Raw genomic sequence first — 19,866 nt, 5'->3', positions numbered from 1 at the left:
TGACACATTTGTTGGCATTGGATTTTGTTAAACTTGATGTCAAGTTTCCCCTTTTAAATTAAACAATGTAAGTATATATGATCTACTAAGCCAGGCCTTGTTGTCTCATAGCAAATGGTTTAATATAACATAACTCTTTTTACAAATGTAGGGCTTTACTAAAAGCGATATTTGATGTCAGACTGAAAAAATTCGAAAAAATTGCCAGATGTGGCTTTTGATAAACAATTTTGAAACACTATTGCAAAATATTTGTTGCCCAAAATGTTTAAATTTCACAATTTTACTACAGTAGTTGTAAGACACCTTTTCAAGTTATTGCGAAATTTAAAAGTGCAATAAACTGGGTTAATCCTGACACAACTGTAATTTTAAGGCGCACTGTGTTTGTATGTCTTAGAATGTTGAAATTTCAACGCGAAGTGTTTTTTAAACCGCTCTCGAACCGAAAAGAAACGAACAAAAACTTATTTCGAAATCTTTATTTTGCGCAGAGTGTCAAGTACACTCGAACGCACGAGGCCCCCTGACTGCAAAGACAGTCTTCTAGGCTTTAAAGAAAACAAAAGAAAAGCTTATTGTTTCAGGCCTGCTGATTGACAAGCAGGCCGTGTCAAAACAAGTGCCCATTCAAATCGCTGTCGAATTCATTACAGTGCTGGTTACTTGTTTAAAGCCTGGTCAAGTTGGCCCAGTCTTAAAATAGACCTTTCTGCGTTTCGAATTTGTTATGTAAGAATTTACCTCTCGGCCTTGTGTTGCGATGACATTACAAATAAGTTAAATGTCAAGATAAACTCTTTAAAGTCGGCCTTGCCTGTTGTACCGTTTAAAAACGTTATTACATTTTCGACCTTCGCTCTTAGGCCTATTTTGGGTCAGTGATCGTTGAACTTTTTAAAGCCATGTTTAGTTACCACAAGTTGCCTTTTTCTTTTCTTGGCAGAAAGTGATTTTTACTGGTCACGTATACAGAGGATTACAGCCACCAAACGCCACTTTTAAACTTGTTTATTTATATTCCAAATTAAATCCGACATGCGGTATATAATGCGTCATTTATTTTAAATGGCTATAAACGACGACATTGTCTAAATAGAAGCAAAACTTATTTCGAGATACCTATTTTTGCTGCCTACATCGTGTAATACATACACGATAAAATCCGAAATCTCAATCTGTTAAAGTTATTTGCGTATGGTAAATATTGAAATAGACGCCGGCAAAAAAATGTCGTGGTCAGTCATTTGTGATTTTAGGTTCACGTTGGATGAGAAATTATCAATTTTCCCCTTAATGTATATAAGTATTCGTGTTCAAGTTACCGGAGATAGGAATCTCTTTGCCAGTTTGAACGCATTACGAGATATTTTAATGAAAAAAGTGCGTCGAAAAACGGTCGTAAGTTTTCTTCGTAAATGCAAGCACAATTGAGGTCACTATCTCGTTTCGAGATCAGTCACGTGACCATCTACGTAGCTCCATTGAAAATTGCTGCTGATCGAGGGGGGAGATATGACAGCTTAATTTCGGATTTTTCGATATTTTTAAAATCGATAAACGTTCTGAATATCGCAGGTTAAATGTCAGACGTGAAACGTATTAAGTTTAAATCGCAAGAAAATAGGTTTTTATTGCAATAATCCCCAATTCACCTTTTTAAAGCATGCTCATGCCTTTATACCATCTCAAAACCTTGGTTTTAAGAGCTTTAAGAGTGTATAAAAAATATGTAAAACTGATAAAATTGATAAAAAGTACATTTTATTATTTCCAGGAAAAAACATGCACTCATTCTGTTTTCGTTTTTTTTTCTTACGATTAGATCTTTAAAATTTATTCATAAAATCGAAAAGAAAATTTTGGATTTAAAAAGATTACAAAAATTTTTAACCACAATGGAAAAATTAAGTTGATTTTGTGTGAAGATTAATTTATTTTTTATCATGATTCTGTAATTTTTTTATTTGATATTAATATTTAAATAGATATTACCCGATAGAATTTATTGAAATTTTTTAAAATAATCTCTGGCAAAATTGAAAGGAAAATTTTCCCATAGAATAAATAACCTTTGATAACGACGTACCACAGAAATTAAATTCAGCGTTATATGTATGTCAAAATAACCGCACTATGCATTGCGAAACAGAAAAAAAATTGCTGACAAAAGGTATTTGGAATGACGCACCGCGATTGTGATTCAGTAGAAATTTGACTACACAAAATTTACGTTGTCGTAATTTCTTTAAAATAAGCAGATATCGATTCTAATTTAAAGTAAAACAAAATCTGATTCACTTAGAAAGTCGTCGCTAATTCCTTTTTCAGTAAATAAATATTTGACTAAAAATATTTTCATCAAGATAAATCGGTGGTAAGTCACGTGACTATTTCGGGTTTTCATATATGTTTGTTTTTTATGTTGTAATATGTATTGTTCTATATTTAAAATAGCATTTAAAGCTTATTTATATAAGTGATTTATATATTGACATATAAACGTTAGTAGGTAATTATGAGTTGGGTAAATAAAAAGTATTAGTAAAATTACCCTATAATAATTCACAAATTTACCATAATTTTCTATTTTTGGTGATTTGACGTCATCTTAGGTAATGATCCGTAAAAAGTCGAGGATTTCTAATGATTCCTTAATTTGCCTAATTTGAATTTCATAATGTGATAACCTATGTGTAATTGGGTCCCGGCGTACCTAAAATATAACCTTGTCCTGAAAGAATGAGGCCAAGAACTATAATGAGTAGGAGGCCAAGTGGCTAATGACCGGTTATAAAAAACGAAAACAGGAAAAACAAAATATTTAGGCTCGGCGTAAGTGTACATATCTAAACGTGTGCTAATATACTATCTACTTGAATACAAAACGTCATATAATTTGGGCTTTAATATAAATAAATACAATTTTCCCAAAGTGGGTGAGTGTTTCTCATTGAGAATGCGGTGAAAATTTTGCCAATTAGTTGTCTCGGTATGACAAACGCGGCTTGGAAAAAGTCTATAAACAACAGCCACCTGGCTTTAATTAAGCCCATATTACATATTGGGATATCTTAATTAAATTGGAAGGAAATTAGGTAGAGTCATTGTGATAGTTCAAACGGTGTTCACTTGGCAAAGGGATGTAGCTAACAATGAATTAGCGATCAAAGATTAGATTGCTAATCATTGGAAGCATCCTGAAAAAAAGAGCGTTTTAAATCTGTGGTGCTTGGAACGATCTGATTTAGTCAACTTACATGACCATAAGTTCCTGAAGAAACATTAAGTGATATCCCAAAATCTAAAAATCAAAAAAAAAGATTATATGTTTGGGCAAAAAGCAAATAACCATATGGATGGATTTTAATTCAATTGTATTTGACTTTGTTAATTAAAATGAAAGACCAAGTTTGCTGCCTGTGTTAGCACTGGACTTGTTGTTGTTCTTATTTCTTCCGAGTATAGCCTTTCCCGGAAAAAGATTATTATATTTAAATAAAAACCGCGCTCAAAGCCTGGGGCGTTGTTGCTGTGTATAGATCAAAATCACCATCAACTACAAGAGTGGTTCTACATTCGGTTATAGCTCACAGGTTCAATCAAAACACGATTCAACTATTTCACTCCTCCAAAAGTGTTATCACTTTCAAATAAACATTTCCGAAAAAAACGGCAGCCTCGTTTTAATAGCTCACGTTTTGTTGCGGCCACAATCAACTTACTGTTATGACATTGAGCGATAATTTTTTGTTTATATTAAGTTCCATTATATATTTCTTGGAGACGGGTTGTGGCATTTTGTTAAGGCAATTTTCTGCGGTTGACGTACTCAGGTACATTTCTTTAATTTATTCTTTTAAACAACGCATTTTTGTATTGAGAATATTGCAAATAATTTTTAAATTGGGCATATCTCAGTTACATATTTCTTATATTTAGGTTTTTTGCGCATTAATAAAAGTAAATAAAGATATGTACAAAAAATAATACATTACAGGAAAAAATGACAAAATCAATTTCATGATTTAAAACATGCCATAAGTATTAATTTTTACATAAAGATTTTAAGCATGTTATGGCATGGGCACCATATACCCAACAATATAACACATTTTCATTATTAGGCGGCCTAAACTATATAACTTACGTATAAATTTTAAAGCGCTTTTAAATAAATTTTTATAATTCGTTTTAGTTTTTTTTGCGTTAAAAAATAGCAAGCATGTTAAATCATAGCAGTAAAAAGGGATATGCGATTTCCAGTTGACTGGTTTCAGAATCGAACAAAGTAGGAAGGCGGGCGAGTTCGCGTGAGTTTGTCAGCAATAAAAACAACTGGACCGTTTAAGTGAGCGCTTTTAGGAAAATCGACCATCGACCGTAAAATTTCGATTTCCTTTTCTCACTATCGGAATTACGGAAATCGCGTTTTATTAAATTACACAAAAGCGGCTGAAATAGTTTATTACAGTAGACGCCCGTTCCGCGTGTTTTAAATCGTTTCTTTGGGAAGATATTGTTTATGTAAGACGGCCATATAACATCGCAATCTCGTATTCGATAAAACGTAATAACTATAGCAAGTTTAAAAATACACAAATTCCATTTTTCTTTGTTTTACTTCTGGATTTGGTGACCATGTTATAATACACTATAAAATCTTTTTTTTGATATTAATATTTATGGCATGTTTTAAATTATGAAATTTGATTTTGTTATTTTTCCGTCGCATTAATGTATTATTTTTTGTATAACTTTAATTCGAACAGCCAAAAAATATTATTTTTAAACAAATTGGGTTCAATTTATTTATTTATCAGATTAAGTGGCATTCAAAGGTGTTTTCGAACTGGAATTTTATATGAAAGTTTTTTTAAGCAAATTCACAACACTATTCTTTGTTAAGAAAGGTTCTTATAATTGTTAAACAAATGTATCGGTGCAAATCGTAAATATTTTTATTTTTCGCCTATGTTCAATTGATGAAGACCGTAAGTTATTTACTGCGTTTCGACTACTTTAAAATAGATTTGCATATTTATTTTTTGGCATTGATTTTTGGCATTGTTACTGAGGGTTAGTTAAAATATTGCGTTTCGACAGCTTGTAAATTATTTAAACCAGCGTGAATTAATTCCCTTACAAAAAAATGCGAAAAAACAAACTAATTTTAAACCACATTTACGTCTCTCTTTCGTCATGGCTATAGCAATTTGATTTGTTTTTCTTAGGGTATTGTTTTTGTTGATTTATTCTTGTTGTTTTAATTTTAATCGAAATTTAATTTTTACACATCAATGGCCGTGCTGCGTTTTCTAAATAGCAATTAGCACAATTACACGCCGAAACGGAAAAGTTAATTATTTCTCTTCGTTTTGATATTAAATTACTAATTTTCCTGCATATGTTCAAAGCCAGAGCGGGGATTATTTTACATATCCACGTTAGGACTAATTGCTGGGTAGTAAGCTATTTTCGTATCGAGTTTTGACACATTTTGTAGGTGATCAGTTATTACTGTACCAAGAAAATTTTGAATGTTACTTTAACGTTTTTATCACCTTTCAAAAAATGTGCAAAAATTTAATTTTTTGAAAATTTTAATTAATTTTAAAGCAGTATGTTTTATGTTGTAACCTGTATTTACAGTACGCAGGTATTACTTGCCATTTAAACCAACAATAATAAAAGTTGTACGAAAAACATTAATTTATGTTTTGAAATGCGTCAATGGGTCATTTTTAGCACATTTAATATGTTAGTTATGTAACCGGAGGCAGTCTTGATAAGACTTACTTTAATTGTAATCACATTTCTTTTTAAAGTGATTTTTTTCAAAAGTTCATGAACTTTTGGGTCGTGCTTTTACAGAAACACAATTTCTGTAAGGGTTTCCGCGGGCCGAAATGTTGAAAAAAATCCTTTTATAACGCTCACCTTCCGGGCTTAGAGCATAAAATATAGTACCATTATTCTCCAAAGCACAGAAAAAATTTGATAAAATTGTCTCAAGGCTATATATGGCTAACCAAAAAAATGTAAGCAAGTTTAAGTCAAAGTTAAGGGATTACATGTGGTGTTAAATCTGATAAAACTGCTGTTGACATGTCAGCAGATTACACTTAATATTTCCTGTCCCAACGTCATAGGCCAACTTTAAGCTACCAAATACTGTGTGTATTGATCATATGCTAAAAACACGACGCTTTGGTAAGGCATTTATATAGCATAAAGATCCCCTTACGTTATTACGGGCTTGCGGTTGGACATTACTTGCTCACTGTGACGTTTTGACCATAATCTTTCGTGATACAACGAATAAATTAAATTGCCTTCTGATTTTTTATTTGGTAAACAGATTTTAAAATTGCTTTAAATTGCCGTTTTTGAGAGAAATACATTTACACGGATTCTAAAAAAAGTTTCAAGAGAAAACATAGCTGTGGGTAATTTTAAGAGCTCAAATTTTATTAATTTTTTAAATTTCTATTTGCTTTATGGCCAAAAATCAACAAACAACGTAATACAGTAAATTTTACCCCCGCGGCTTCACAAAATATTTTTAACCGTGTTGAAAGCGGTTGTGTATATCAGCACGCGCTTTTGCATACCACATAAACAGCTTATTTTAAAATATAAAAAAAATTGTGTAAACCACCTGCCCTTTAACAAACAAACAAAATGTTACACGTTTTATATTTAACTTTGTTACATAAGCAACTAAAGGTACAAGATAGCAGGTGTATTTGGACCTCTTTAAGCAAAATACAACATGTATTTTGAGGCACGCTACAAGAAGTAGTTACGAAACTGGTTACACGAGGCTAGTACAAAACTAGTATAAACAAAACATGTTACTGGTCGCAGTACACCTGTACTTACTTGGAGCGATGTACCGTGCTGGTGTTAGACCTTGGTTGCTATTAATTTAACTAGGTCGCTCAAACTGACGACAAGCAACGTAGCTTTCGATGGAGTTGTTTATATAACATGTCTTACAAAGCACTTGATGCGAAGAGAGAGCCAGCATTTGTTGTTCAACTTTTGGGACCGGCTCTTAACAATTTTGTGGCATGGCTGCTATGTGTTTACTTGCAAAAATATTTTTCGGTTCATAACGTATAAATTTATTTATATTTATCAATAGACAATTATTTATTTAATTAACTTTTGTTTTTAAAACGCAGATGCGTTGTTTCGAAAATAAAGCCACGGCTGCGGCGTTCTTGTATTACATAACTGACTTTAAACATGACATGCTTTGGGATAATTTTCTAAACACATCGCGCACGAATAGTAATTGATGACGATTTCCTGATAATCTTATCTTAATATCAAAAACCTTTGCAACAAAGAACGTTTTGATTTTACTTGGCATAGTTAAATGACTTATGCGACTTGAGATAGCAAATGGTTGTTTACGTTTTTCCGATTTAAGGGCTGAGGTCTCGCTTTGCTTGACGCAAAGCTGGCTGTATGACGTCACAAGGCCCCTCTGTTTGAATTGGATGTGCGTCACTACGCGTTACCAGGTAAGCGCTTACTACAGTTCTAAAGGCGCTGATGACGTGACGTTGTTTATCACGATTTCGTAAGGAGCCAAATATAAAACCGCTACAAGGTATTTAAAGGGTAAAGATTGTGGAACAAATCAAGCATATATGCGGCTTACTGGAATTTACATTGAAATGTAACAACGCTAGGCTTCAGCGAGCTATAAACATGTTACATTTTCGGTACTAAAAATTGTGCAATAAACATCAGAATGTTGCAATTAAATACATTGGAAAAAAAAAGATTTATTGTTAAACCTTTGCAAACTGTTTTGTAAGTTGTTTTTATATTATAATAAAATATGTTGTTATTATACTAATACCCCTTGAAATGAATTTGAAAATTGTTATTGCCAGCATGATTCATGCTTTATAGACTTAATTCCACTTTTATTGCCACGATATTTATCCAGGCAAATCAATAGCAATTGACATAAAAAAGAGGGCACGATAATACAATAGTTTGTGTGCTGTTGCCATTAGCCTAGCAGTTAAGTTTATTGCTTCTGTTTATTGAACAAATTTTAACTGTGTGATGGCAAACAGTCATGACATTTCTGTAGAACGTCATTGGCATTGTGTTTAAATATATTGCAACACATGCAATTTTAATAGACTAAATGAGTAATTTAATATAACAATTACTATGATTCAACACTTTTAAAATGGCTAACCGACAAAGTTACATTAGGTATACATTAATTACGATTAATAAAGTCCAGTATTTTGGACACAGGACACGTGGCACTTGTTGACCGAATTATCCTCGCATTTTCCAGCTCTAATCGACAACTAATCCGCGATAGCCCTTTACGAATGGTCAGTCGCTTGCTAAGTTAAATAGTTAATTTGCGGTGGCCGTCGATGATAAAGTGGTGCCAACAATGGAACGACGCTGCTGAGTGCGCAGTCGAGGGTGCTGCATCTGACGTAGAAATCGATCAGCAGCCTGACATCCCTCGTCCGCGAGCCGATTCGTCAGCCTGTTGAGGCTACACATCGCCGAAAGTTAACAAAAAACCACAGTTAAAAGTTGAACGCCGATGCTCCACTGCACGACAAGTGCCGAATCGGTACTCGACTCAAGAATTGTCAATTAACTGAGAGAGGTGCCTCAAATCGATAACGACACTACTTGAGGCCTCAAATCGTTCAGCATTTCTCCCCAGAGCGGTGGTTGGAAGAAAATTTAACCTAATCAGCCGAAATGAAACTAATTTTTTCCGATTCTTTTTAAAAATAATCAATTAAGTAAACGAGATTCGAAATGCTGGGAAAAATGTGTGTATTGCTAGATACCTAGTTCGTGTCGAAATCAATAATAATCGATTTGTAGATTTGCTGAAATTTTTACCGGTTACCTACACAATGCACACACTGCACAATTTTCGATCGATCTGGATTAGCTACGTGGCACGTAAATTGATTTTATGACCCTGTTAAAATAACTGTTTGTGTTATAGCTTTCTTATAAAATCCAATGGTGATTTGTAAACGAAAACATAAACCTGTGGTGTGTTTTTAACAACAGGCAATTACCATGCTTGCTGTGTTGACTTTATGCTTTGCACGGTAACAAAAAGGCAACGGAGCGCACCAGAATCGCACCAGGATCCCATTGTTCGATTCCAAATAAAGTCGTGCGAAATTTCATGCTGTGCTTCTTAGAATTTGTTGGCTAAATTCAACTTTCATACAAATTAAACCCTTTTTCTGCCGGTCCAGAGTTGCTAAAATCACTCAATAGAAATTGGTCATGTTTCGATTACCGGTCGCCGAACTGTCCATTACAATTCTAATAGATGACCGAGCAAAACCGACAAACCAAATCTTCCCACAAATTCTAATTGATTTTCAATCAGGGTAGGAAATGATGGTCGGTCCCCAAAGTACAATTTCTCTTAATTCGATTGGCGATAAAATCACAACATCAATTTCGATCAATATCACAGTACATCGCTTTTAGAGTGATGGGATTTTGATTGGAAATCCCGTTGTATGCTAGGAATATTGTATTTATTATGTAGCTACTCAAATATTACGTACAAGTATCTTATACACTTGCATTTGTAAAACAACATTGTACATAGTTGTTAAAAGTTAACTTGAGTTTAAAATATTCATTCCATATTATTATTTTTTATTTTTTTTTGTATCACCTTAAGGTAATAGGTTTTATATTTTTTATGGGAAAGGGTGTGCTGTTATGACGTGTTTTGGAGCTCTCCGTAAACGCCGGGCTCAAGGGCAAATAGTGTAGCGATAGTATTCATCCCATAGTAAAATTATTATTTAATTTAATTGGCTGATGAGCGCCAACTTGTGTTAAGACTTTATTTTAATTAGTTATATAAAACTACAGCATCAAACAAATGTAAACTATAAGTTAAAGTCAAAGTCGTATTCAAAATCTAAAAGCTTATTTTTAATTTTCCCCAATATTCTATATCTATTTTTGTTATTTAAATCTTTTAAATTTCGGATGTAATTTACGATAAACCGATATTTTTAAATCTTCTTATTTCCTATTAGTTCCAAAACAGGAAATGTCTGGTTAAGACAAGTGGTACATCGGTTCTTACGTTGTATTACAACATTCTCTGGTATTTCCTGGTCTTTTGTTATTTTGAAATTCTTAACAAATTCTTTTATTGTTTGGCTGAACGTCGACGTTTTCTAATATTAGACCGTGAACCTATTTCCTATTTAAGTTATGACTTATACATACACGAACAAGAATTGCTTTATTAAAAGATTATTTATTGCAACACACTATGTAAAAACTTCTTAATTTAGAAATTTCGTAAAATATTTTTATTTATTGTTAAACCTATCCATTTAGGAAAAGGGTTTTTAAATTTTAAGATTTTTAAAGTTGTTTACGCACGAAAAATTAAACCGCAGGTTCCGTATAAGCAACACTTCCACGCTGCTCTGCGCCACGGGAATAAGGATTTAACTCTTTCCAAACGTGCTCGAAATTGTGTTACTAAGGTTCAGCTGAGTTTGCCTTTTCTCAAACCCGTGTGAACCTAGGCACGGCAGAACTCGCTGATCGGTTGACCCAAATAGGTTATCTCCATGTTTACGTGAAGCCCACTTCTAAATGGAAACAGGGAAAATACAGCTGTCGACTAACGGCTTGTTTGAACAAAATCTCAGCCGGCTTTAATGATGGAACGCATAACAAGATTAGTATTCAACGTAAATGGATTACAATTATGGATTTTTTTATGTTGAAAATAACGCAAATACAACTTTATCTTCGTGATTTATTATTCTATGTTTGTTGGTACACTAAATGCTATATTAGGGATACAAATTCATAGAGTTAATAATTAGGCAAAAATTTAAAGCTTTTTTGTTTATTTTGCATTTTAATATGGTTATTAACTTTATAAACCCAAATTTTATTTATGTTGGACATTTAAGCCTGAAAGAATATTTGAGTATGAAAAAATAAGTTGTCATTTTAATTTTAAGTATTTTAAATAAAAGACATTACGTGGAGTATTTAATTAAATTAAAAATGGCTGTGTAAATTTAAAAAAAATAATAATAAGATATAAGCATTTTCTTTTAGTGGGCCTATAAATGTTTTACTGATAATTTAATTTTAAGAAAACTCAAGCCCGGACAAATTAATTTGATCTGTGTGGCCCACTCGCGGATTGCTTATATTTTAATAAACTTTGTTAGCTCAATTGAATAAAGTTTTTTTTATATACGTCTACGTTTACAGCTTGTGGCAAAACAAAGGCAAAAATGTGTAAATAATTCCTGTTTTTTCTTTGTGTAAAAAACGACTCGAGTAGCTTGGCGCATTGGTATTGGAAATGGTATATGGTTAGCCTGCACACAAAGGGTATCGAGTTTAACCTCAAACAATGCTATACTATTTTAGCAGGCTCAGGCAATCACTACATACAAAAATTATTACCCGTGTATTAAAAAAATTATATAAAAAAATTTAAAAAAAAACGAAATTTTTATCAAATGATAAGGTAAAAAAATATATATAAGGACACAATGTATATGCTTTTGGTAAGTTTTCTAATGAAAAACATAAAAAAAAAAATATTAAATTAAATAAATGATTTTCGAGTTTTACACTTTTTTTGCTAGCCTGACAGGACTTTAAATTAACCAAAATTAAAGTGATTTATATTTTCTTTGTTTAAACTTAGGGAAACTTGGAATTAGGGATTCCCCTTCGGTCCCGCCTGTTCTCGCCTGGAATTTTCTGGTTTCAATAACTTTGTTCCTATTTCGTAAGACTTTAGTAACAGTTATTTTTGTAGTAATATATAGGTTTGTTGTATTAAATAGATTTTCTATTAACTTATGTTTTGAGTAGAATCGATGTTTAGGCACCAGATAGGCAAAAATGCTCTAAAGAGAAGTCAGTCAGACTAAACTTTTAAAAGATATTTTAGTTCCGGTTCTTCTGAAATGTCAAATTATACTAACTTTTTGGTTATTATTCTATATAGTTTTACATGGATTATATTTAATCATCTTTTATTCAAATCCTCTTTATTTTGGGACTGTCTGTCTGTGTTCATTCTTGGTATTACAGTTCTTGGTATTAGTGGCAGCATGGTGTAGTGGTAAGAACACTTGCTCCACCACACATCGGGTCGTAAGTTCAATCCTCACTGATCTTATGCTGTAGCGCCCTTGAGTAAGGCGCTATAAATGGTATGAACTCCTGCTAAGCCAGCACTTAATCAGCAGCTTAATTATCGGGCAATTATAATCTATAATATCCCAAACTGCCACAGGCAACTCGAGACTGGGTCGGAGTAACTGATGTTACTCTATGTTTAAGTTGCGCATTCGACTTTCCCACATCGAGGATAAAGATATGTACAAAAAAAAAGAAGTTATTATAGTATACATTTTAGTAGTACCTGGCTATAAACTAATAAAATATACAGCATTAATCAATTTTAAATGGGTTAGGGTTTAATCATTTTTTTTGATTTTGTCTATTTGGATCATTCAATACTGTATACTTTATAGGTTCCGAATTCTTAGTACCGCTTTTCATATATGAAAGAGAGTATTAAACTGTATCGTGGGTTCAATCCCCACTGATCTCATGCTGTAGCGCCCTCGAGTAAGGCACTATAAACGGTATGAACTCCTGCTAAGCCAGCACGTAATCAGCAGCATAATTATGGGGCAATTATAATCTATAATATCCGTAACTGCCACAGGCAACTAGAGACTGGGTCCGTGTAACTGATGTTACTCCTTGTTTAAGTCGCGCATTCGACTTTCCCACATCGACGATAAAGATAAAAAAAATCATATTTTACCATCGGCTTAACTTGTTAGATATTACTTCATTTTTAAAGCAAAATTTTTATACATAAATATTAAAATATATTTATCTATTTCAGACTTTTAATACTATAAGTACCTATTTAACATGCAAAGTTAACTAATATATATATTATTATCGAAAAAAATTTACTCAAAAAAAATTAGAGTGTCGTTTTACAAAAATGGCAAACAAATCAAAAGTTCCGATAACTGCTACCCAGCGATTGAAACAAGATTACCTCCGATTAAAAAAAGATCCAGTACCTTACTTAACAGCCGAACCAACTCCATCAAATATTCTGGAATGGCATTATGTGGTAAATATTATTTACTTTTTTAATATTTGTACGAAAATAGCATTTATATTTAGATAATGTTTAAGGTTTTGTTTACAATTTTAAGAGATATTTATTCTTTACTTGGCCAGTTTTATACATGTTATTCTAAAGATATTGTCTGTTTTGTGAAGCCATAGCATTTTGTCAGTTTAATATAAAAACCATTCTTATACTGCAGAACACAAATTTTTAAGATAAATTGAGGTCAGTTATAATTTCAGCAAAATTTTTGCCTATTCAAACATGTTTATTGTTTTTAACTTTTAAAATTTACACCACGATAGTGAGTAAAATATGCTGGATGTCTCGGACAAATCCCATAAGTACTGTCATGTCAGGGCCATCCTATTATTTTTGGCAATAAAATCTGTTACTGCACAGAATTCTATAGATATATACTAGTTTGAACACCATACAGAAAAGTTATTTTAGTTGACTGTTAAAAAGTGTAATGGAAAGAAATAGTTTATTAGTTATTCAGAAGGAGTTTCGTGTTATTCTTACTGTTATGAAGGGTCTAAGTGACATACACAACCCTATGGAAAAGTCATAATAACAATATACAATAAAGATTTTTACTGAAATGTGTTTGCTAATTTTTAAAGGTTCAAGGCCCTGATGATACCCCATACAAAAATGGTCACTACCACGGAAAACTAGTCTTCCCAAGAGAATTCCCCTTCCGCCCTCCAGCAATATACATGATCACCCCTTCGGGTAGATTCAAATGCAACACCAGACTGTGTTTGTCCATCAGCGATTTTCACCCCGACACCTGGAACCCAGCCTGGTCGGTTACCACGATTTTAACCGGACTTTTGAGTTTCATGGTGGAAGATACCCCTACTCTTGGTTCGATTGAATCTTCCATATACCAGAAACAGCAGTTTGCAGCCAAGAGTCTTTGTTTCAATGTCCAAAACCAGACATTCTGTGATATGTTTCCAGATATTGCGGACAAAATAAAAGCCCAGTTAAGAAAAGCAAATGAAACTAAAAAAGCTGCAGAGAAGGCATTGGAAGAACAATCCAAATCCAGTAATTCAGGTCCCCTACCCACTCCTCGACAGAATGAAGATGACGAGAACCGTGGTTTGGCGAATCTTGTTATTTTAGCCGGAGTTGCAGTTTTTGGAATTGTTGTTAATAATATTCTCAAAACACTTTAAGGCTTTCTTCTTAATTAGTTTAAGCTTTTTAAGCAATAAAACACATGCGTTGCCAATCGTTTAAAAAACAAATACCATTTTATTACCCCATATTTTAATTTTAGTTTGTAGTTCTTGGTATATTTATGATATGTTATACACACATATGAGATGTAGTAGTATTTAATCCTTTAAATATTTTACCAACTTTGTACATAACTTTAAATGTTAGATATATTTCATCGAATCGTCAAAGATTCGACCAAATATATTTTGAAAAAATTTATCATAAAAATTATCGAATTTTTTAATTTATTGCAAAATTTTTTTGTAAATAATGCCACTTATTTATAAAAAGATTTATATTAGGGTTATTCTTTTTAGGTAGATTATGTATTTGCTTACTTTTACTAATCTAATTAGATGTTTTTATATTTCTTGTTAAGTTATTTTTATTAATAAAAATATGATAATCTCTGTTTTCCATTTTTTTGGTGTACAACTATAGATTTTTTTTTTTTAATTTTTCAAAAAAAGCAACCATCAAATATATTTACGATAAAAAAATTCATACAAAATTATTGTATTCAACTTATTTTTTAAAACTTCAGCTTGTAAATATATTTCAAATATTGCTTTATAAAGTACGTAAAATAAAATAAATAAAGGAGAACACTATTAAAAAAGTCGTGTTTATTTATAGTTATTAATATCGCTTAACGCATAAATTATTTTGTTAAATTGATTTTGTTGTTTAGGTAAACTACATTTGTCTGAAATTTTGATTCCGTAAGATGGCGTACGTGAGCAATAAAAACTCCCAGGTTCGTTTTGAATAGTTAAAGCCATATATTAGCGATATTTTTATACTCAAAAATTAATAAAGTTGGTGTCACTGAACACAAAAATGATTTTAACTTTAAATAATTTCACTTACTTTTTAAGTTATTCAAAAAAATTTAAATTAATTAAAAAAAAAGAAAAGGGAAGCCATGTTTGTGATGACGTAGAAAGTACTAGCGTGTATACATTCACTACGCTACTTAGTACTTTCTACGTCACACAAAAAATATGATAACCTGATTTTTTATGTTAATCATTTTCTAGTATTTTTCAAAATTAAATTGTACGTACCACAGACATTTTTAAAGGTTCTAAAGCCATTTTGTGATTCATTGTCAACCATACTAACATGCTATATACATCATTTACAAAATTGAAAAACTCTGTAACATAACACTTTAAGATTTATTCCAATTTAACTAGATAGGTTAACAAGAAAAACAGTGTTAATGTAATTTTTTTATAATCGACTTGTTGACGAATAGCCTATTATAAGTACGCTAAATACATGCCCGGTTATGAGTATTGCTGAAATAAAATTATTTACAGAGTTTAACAAAAACCCCTTGTTTGATGAAAGCCAAAAACTTTAACAAAAGTTTGTGAAACTTCGCTGACTACCGCCTTTCCTTGCATAGTGGCCACGATATCGTGCGGTCTCCATAGACCGTGGTCCTGCTTATTTAAAACCGTTGAACGATAAACGCCCTCCGATGTGAACTGCAAAACTCGGTGATTCCCGACGTCGCATACTAAAATGTTGTCGTCCGCGTCGCATGCAACACCTGCCGGATACTTAAAACAGTGCCCGGACCCTGGTCGTGGTCGAATTCGTTGCACAGCTCGACCGCTAGGCTCAAATATAACGACCGTATCGTTAAGGTGGTCCGGGACGATAATACGACCACGGGTGTCGCTGGCGAGCCTGAGAACATCAGTTTTGATTTCTGGGTTAAACGTTTCAAGAACTTTTCCTTCTTTACTGAAAGTCGTAATGACCATTTTTCGTCTAAAAACCAAAATAAAAACAAAATAATTTTTATAACTTAAACCTTATTAAAAACATTTTATTTTAAAGTCATACCTACAAATAATTACCTAGCTCTTTTTCTAAAATTACAAAGCCAAAGCTATCTCTAGCATTAAAGTTGTATAAATTGCCCAAAAATAAATTTACCACCTGTCCATTATTGTAATTCTATCAGTATTATCCACTGTCATGGCACAAGCAGATCCAATTACCCCTGGTCCAAACTGTCTTATAATTCGTCCTTCGGGACTGAAAATTCCGATTCGAGTTATGCCTTCAAATCCAACGCAATTTAGGCAAATGTTACCGTTTCTTAGAATCCCAATACCTCTTGATTGAAATTCAAATCCAGCCATGTTAGAAGGGAAAGCATGTCTGTTTAAAAAAACATTGCCATTAAATGGTAGCTTGAAATTACTAGGTTGTCTTAAGTTTAAACTTTAACGGCAGCGTGGTGTAGTGGATCAGGACACTTGGATTCACTATGAGATTCTGTGTTTGATCTCCACTGCTTGCTGTACCGCATTTAAGTAAGGCGCTTTGAACGGTACAAACTTATGCTAAGTCAACACTTAATCAGCACCTTAATTAATGAACAAATATAAACTATAACATCCTAATCTGCCAAAGGCTTGAGACTGGATAGTGGTAACTGATGTTACTCTACTTTTAAGCCGTAAAGTCGATCTCCTTACATCGAAGATAAATAAAAACGAACCTCAGTTTTAATTTACTTTATTGTCTAAACAAACTAGAAAGTAGATGTACAGTCAATTGATGCTAAGCTAAAAACGAAACTCATTATCAAAAAATGCTTGAAAATGAATATTACTCTGCTTTTCTGTTTTGAAGTGATATAAGCTGAATTCTTTTATTCCATAAATCACACGCATATAAAGTTGTGCCATCGACACTAACAGCAAAGTGCTGAATCCAGCCTCCAAACTGACCGGGACCACGACCTTTGCGGCCTAACTAGAATATCAGACATACTTATTTTACTAGGCGCAATACATATACATTCATTTTAACCTTTGTTATTTTGATACAATTGGCATAATAAAAATAACAGCCCCTAGTTAAAATTTACTTCGTATTGGTAGTCTACGTATCCACCTATTGTCCCAGTAGCAATATCCCCTATTTCATTAACGGGGTTAAGTGATGCATACGGACTTTCTTCGGCTTGTGAATAAATGTGTTCACCACTTTGGCTTGTTGGCACTGACGAATAATAAGGAGAAACATTCATGATAATTAAGTCATTTATACTAACACACTAATTTTCAAGTTAATAAACCCCTTTGAAATAGCTGTACAGTGCTTTTATTTCTAAAAACAACGACTTTTTATATTTGAAATGTAAGCTTTATAAATATGTGCTCTGCCTAATATTAGCAAGAAACTATAATACATTTATATGAGTTATATTTACAGTCATCATCTATGTATTCTAGTGTTTCAATACACTTATTGTTTATTGGCGAGAGCATAAACATGTAAACAATTCAGTCACAAATGAATGCTCTATCTATTTCTAACTCCTAATTGTCACTTTTTGATTTGCAAACAAGTTGTAAAAATGCTAAAATGCGACTGCATAATAAAGATATACTACGGTCTACATATATAGACAATACGCGAGATGTGTTGTACCTTAGTGTTGCGTCACAATAAAAATGAAAACGCTGGCGGAAATGAATCTAACCCACGTGATTGCGCATATCTCTTAATATTAGATCACGTGGTTTATTGTTGTTGTATTTAATATAGTTCTAATACCGAATATTTTATTATAGTTGAACTGTAAAATATACAAACCAACTTAAATACCAAACGGCTAAACTTAGTCAAAATAAGGAAGTTTTGCAAAATTGGGCAATCACAAAATGTATGAAATACCGCTATATTCAACATAGGTAATTAGGTATTAAATTAATTATTTCTTGTTATAAGATTTCGTTCCGGTCACACAAATTACTTACACAAAAAATACGAAGAAACCCAAGATATGATATTGAAAGGTTAATTCAAATTTTCACGGTCAATTATAGATCAGGTTGTGATATGATAAAATTTTAAAGTTGTTTTAAACAAAACGTTTATTTATTATTTCTATTCTTACTCACCTTAAGCAAATTTTAAATGATAAGTTATGATTTTTATTGTTTTACAATTTTCGTTTACAATTCTATATAAATAATGTAAGGTTTTTTAAATGTTTTTAAAAGTAATACAATAGCCAATTGTAACTAAATTGTAAGTGATAAAATACAAATCTCTATTTAATACACCAACAACACATTAGATATAATGCTCAAAGATTATATCTAGGAAAATTTATTGAATGCTTTAAGCCGTATTCGAGAAATTCTTGCCGTTTTGAAATTCTTAAAAACACCCTCTGGCGTTCTGATGCCATGCGCTTTTTCCACTTGAACGAGATTGTGATTGATATCAGGAAAATATCTGTATGTAACTGTATACTGCATAGGCCTACCAGTCTCTGCCACTGTTTAGGCTTAAGGTTATGTGGCTATATACATTAGTCTGTCGGCAATAAACAGTACCTTGTATGGTATGATAATGAGAATTTAATTAGGCGTAGGTTGCAACAACTAAATTTAAATGTTTAAAATTTTGGCAATATATGTTTGCATGTTGAATATTTGCTGTTTATACTTATATCCAAGTGTATGTGAAAGCAGTTTAAAAAATACTTAGTCACAGTTGAGTTACAGCTGAATGCAAAAATAAACAGTTATTTTGGAATCGAAACCAACTATTTCGAGCAGACAGGTAAGTTAGTGTTTACCTTAACAACAGGGTATTCGATGACAAAAAATGCAAGTCTTAACTAAACATGGCAATTATTGTTGGCGCCACCAACCGCTGAGAAATAAGAATTCTTAATCGCATGCGCTTAGGTTGATATTTAGTTACAGACTTACAATGAGAATATCTAAAAATGGGAATATTTTTACTGCTTTTTTGTTGTTATAAATTTGTGGCTAAAGTTAATATTTTTTTGGTCTTAAATCAGAAAATACAGTTTAAAAAGTATGGAGCTCTTGTAGTTCACGGTCCTTTAACAAACTTTATTTTTTTATTAAGTAAAATATAAATGCAATTTTGGTAAGTTAAAATTATGGTTAGAATTTAAAGATATTTGCTATGCTTCTAAAAAAATTACCTTTGTAAAATTTTTACTTCTATAAAAAGTTTTTTTTTTCAAATACCAAACGACTCACGCGTATTAACCAGGCTTACTGAGTTCTTTTTTTGATATACCAATTTCTTTAATGTGTGCGCCAACCATATATAAGTATCGTCTACAGTATAAAGTAACCTTATAATTATATATCACATACCTAGTTATTTGTCAAAGGTTGATTCGAGTTTAATTACTTAGGAATTTATACATAAAAAGCTTAACTCGGTGATGTGATTGTATTGCCTTGTTAAGTTGTAATTAATTTATTAATAACATAGAAAATTTAATTTTTAATTTTAAATAATTTTATTTTAGATTATGTTGGTAATGTTTGTAAATTTGTATTAACATTTAATTTAATTTTTAATTGTTAATCTAGTATTTTGTGAAACTTTAATATTTTAAA

The 19,866-nt window shown here is 32.0% G+C and overlaps 2 protein-coding genes across 2 annotated transcripts; one reads left to right on the top strand and one right to left on the bottom strand.

Annotated features, from left to right (window-relative positions):
- Positions 1-11,814: 11,814 nt before the first annotated feature.
- Positions 11,815-14,978, top strand: LOC145744170 (ubiquitin-conjugating enzyme E2 J2-like). Its single transcript, XM_082562290.1, has 2 exons — positions 11,815-13,204; positions 13,831-14,978. The coding sequence occupies exons 1-2, from the start codon at positions 13,070-13,072 to the stop codon at positions 14,392-14,394; spliced, it is 699 nt and encodes a 232-aa protein (XP_082418416.1). The 5' UTR covers positions 11,815-13,069; the 3' UTR covers positions 14,395-14,978.
- LOC145744169 (uncharacterized) lies at positions 14,884-17,587 on the bottom strand. The gene is made up of 4 exons (XM_082562289.1): positions 17,337-17,587; positions 17,079-17,221; positions 16,397-16,621; positions 14,884-16,225 (listed from the first exon to the last, which is right to left on the bottom strand). The coding sequence occupies exons 1-4, from the start codon at positions 17,496-17,498 to the stop codon at positions 15,769-15,771; spliced, it is 987 nt and encodes a 328-aa protein (XP_082418415.1). The 5' UTR covers positions 17,499-17,587; the 3' UTR covers positions 14,884-15,768.
- Between the last annotated feature and the right edge of the window lie 2,279 nt (positions 17,588-19,866).

Source organism: Corella eumyota, chromosome 2 (genome assembly GCF_963082875.1).
Source record: "Corella eumyota chromosome 2, kaCorEumy4.1, whole genome shotgun sequence".
Lineage (NCBI taxonomy): Eukaryota > Metazoa > Chordata > Ascidiacea > Phlebobranchia > Corellidae > Corella > Corella eumyota.
Note: the sequence above shows the minus strand (reverse complement) of the source record. Positions and strands in the feature narration are given on the sequence as shown.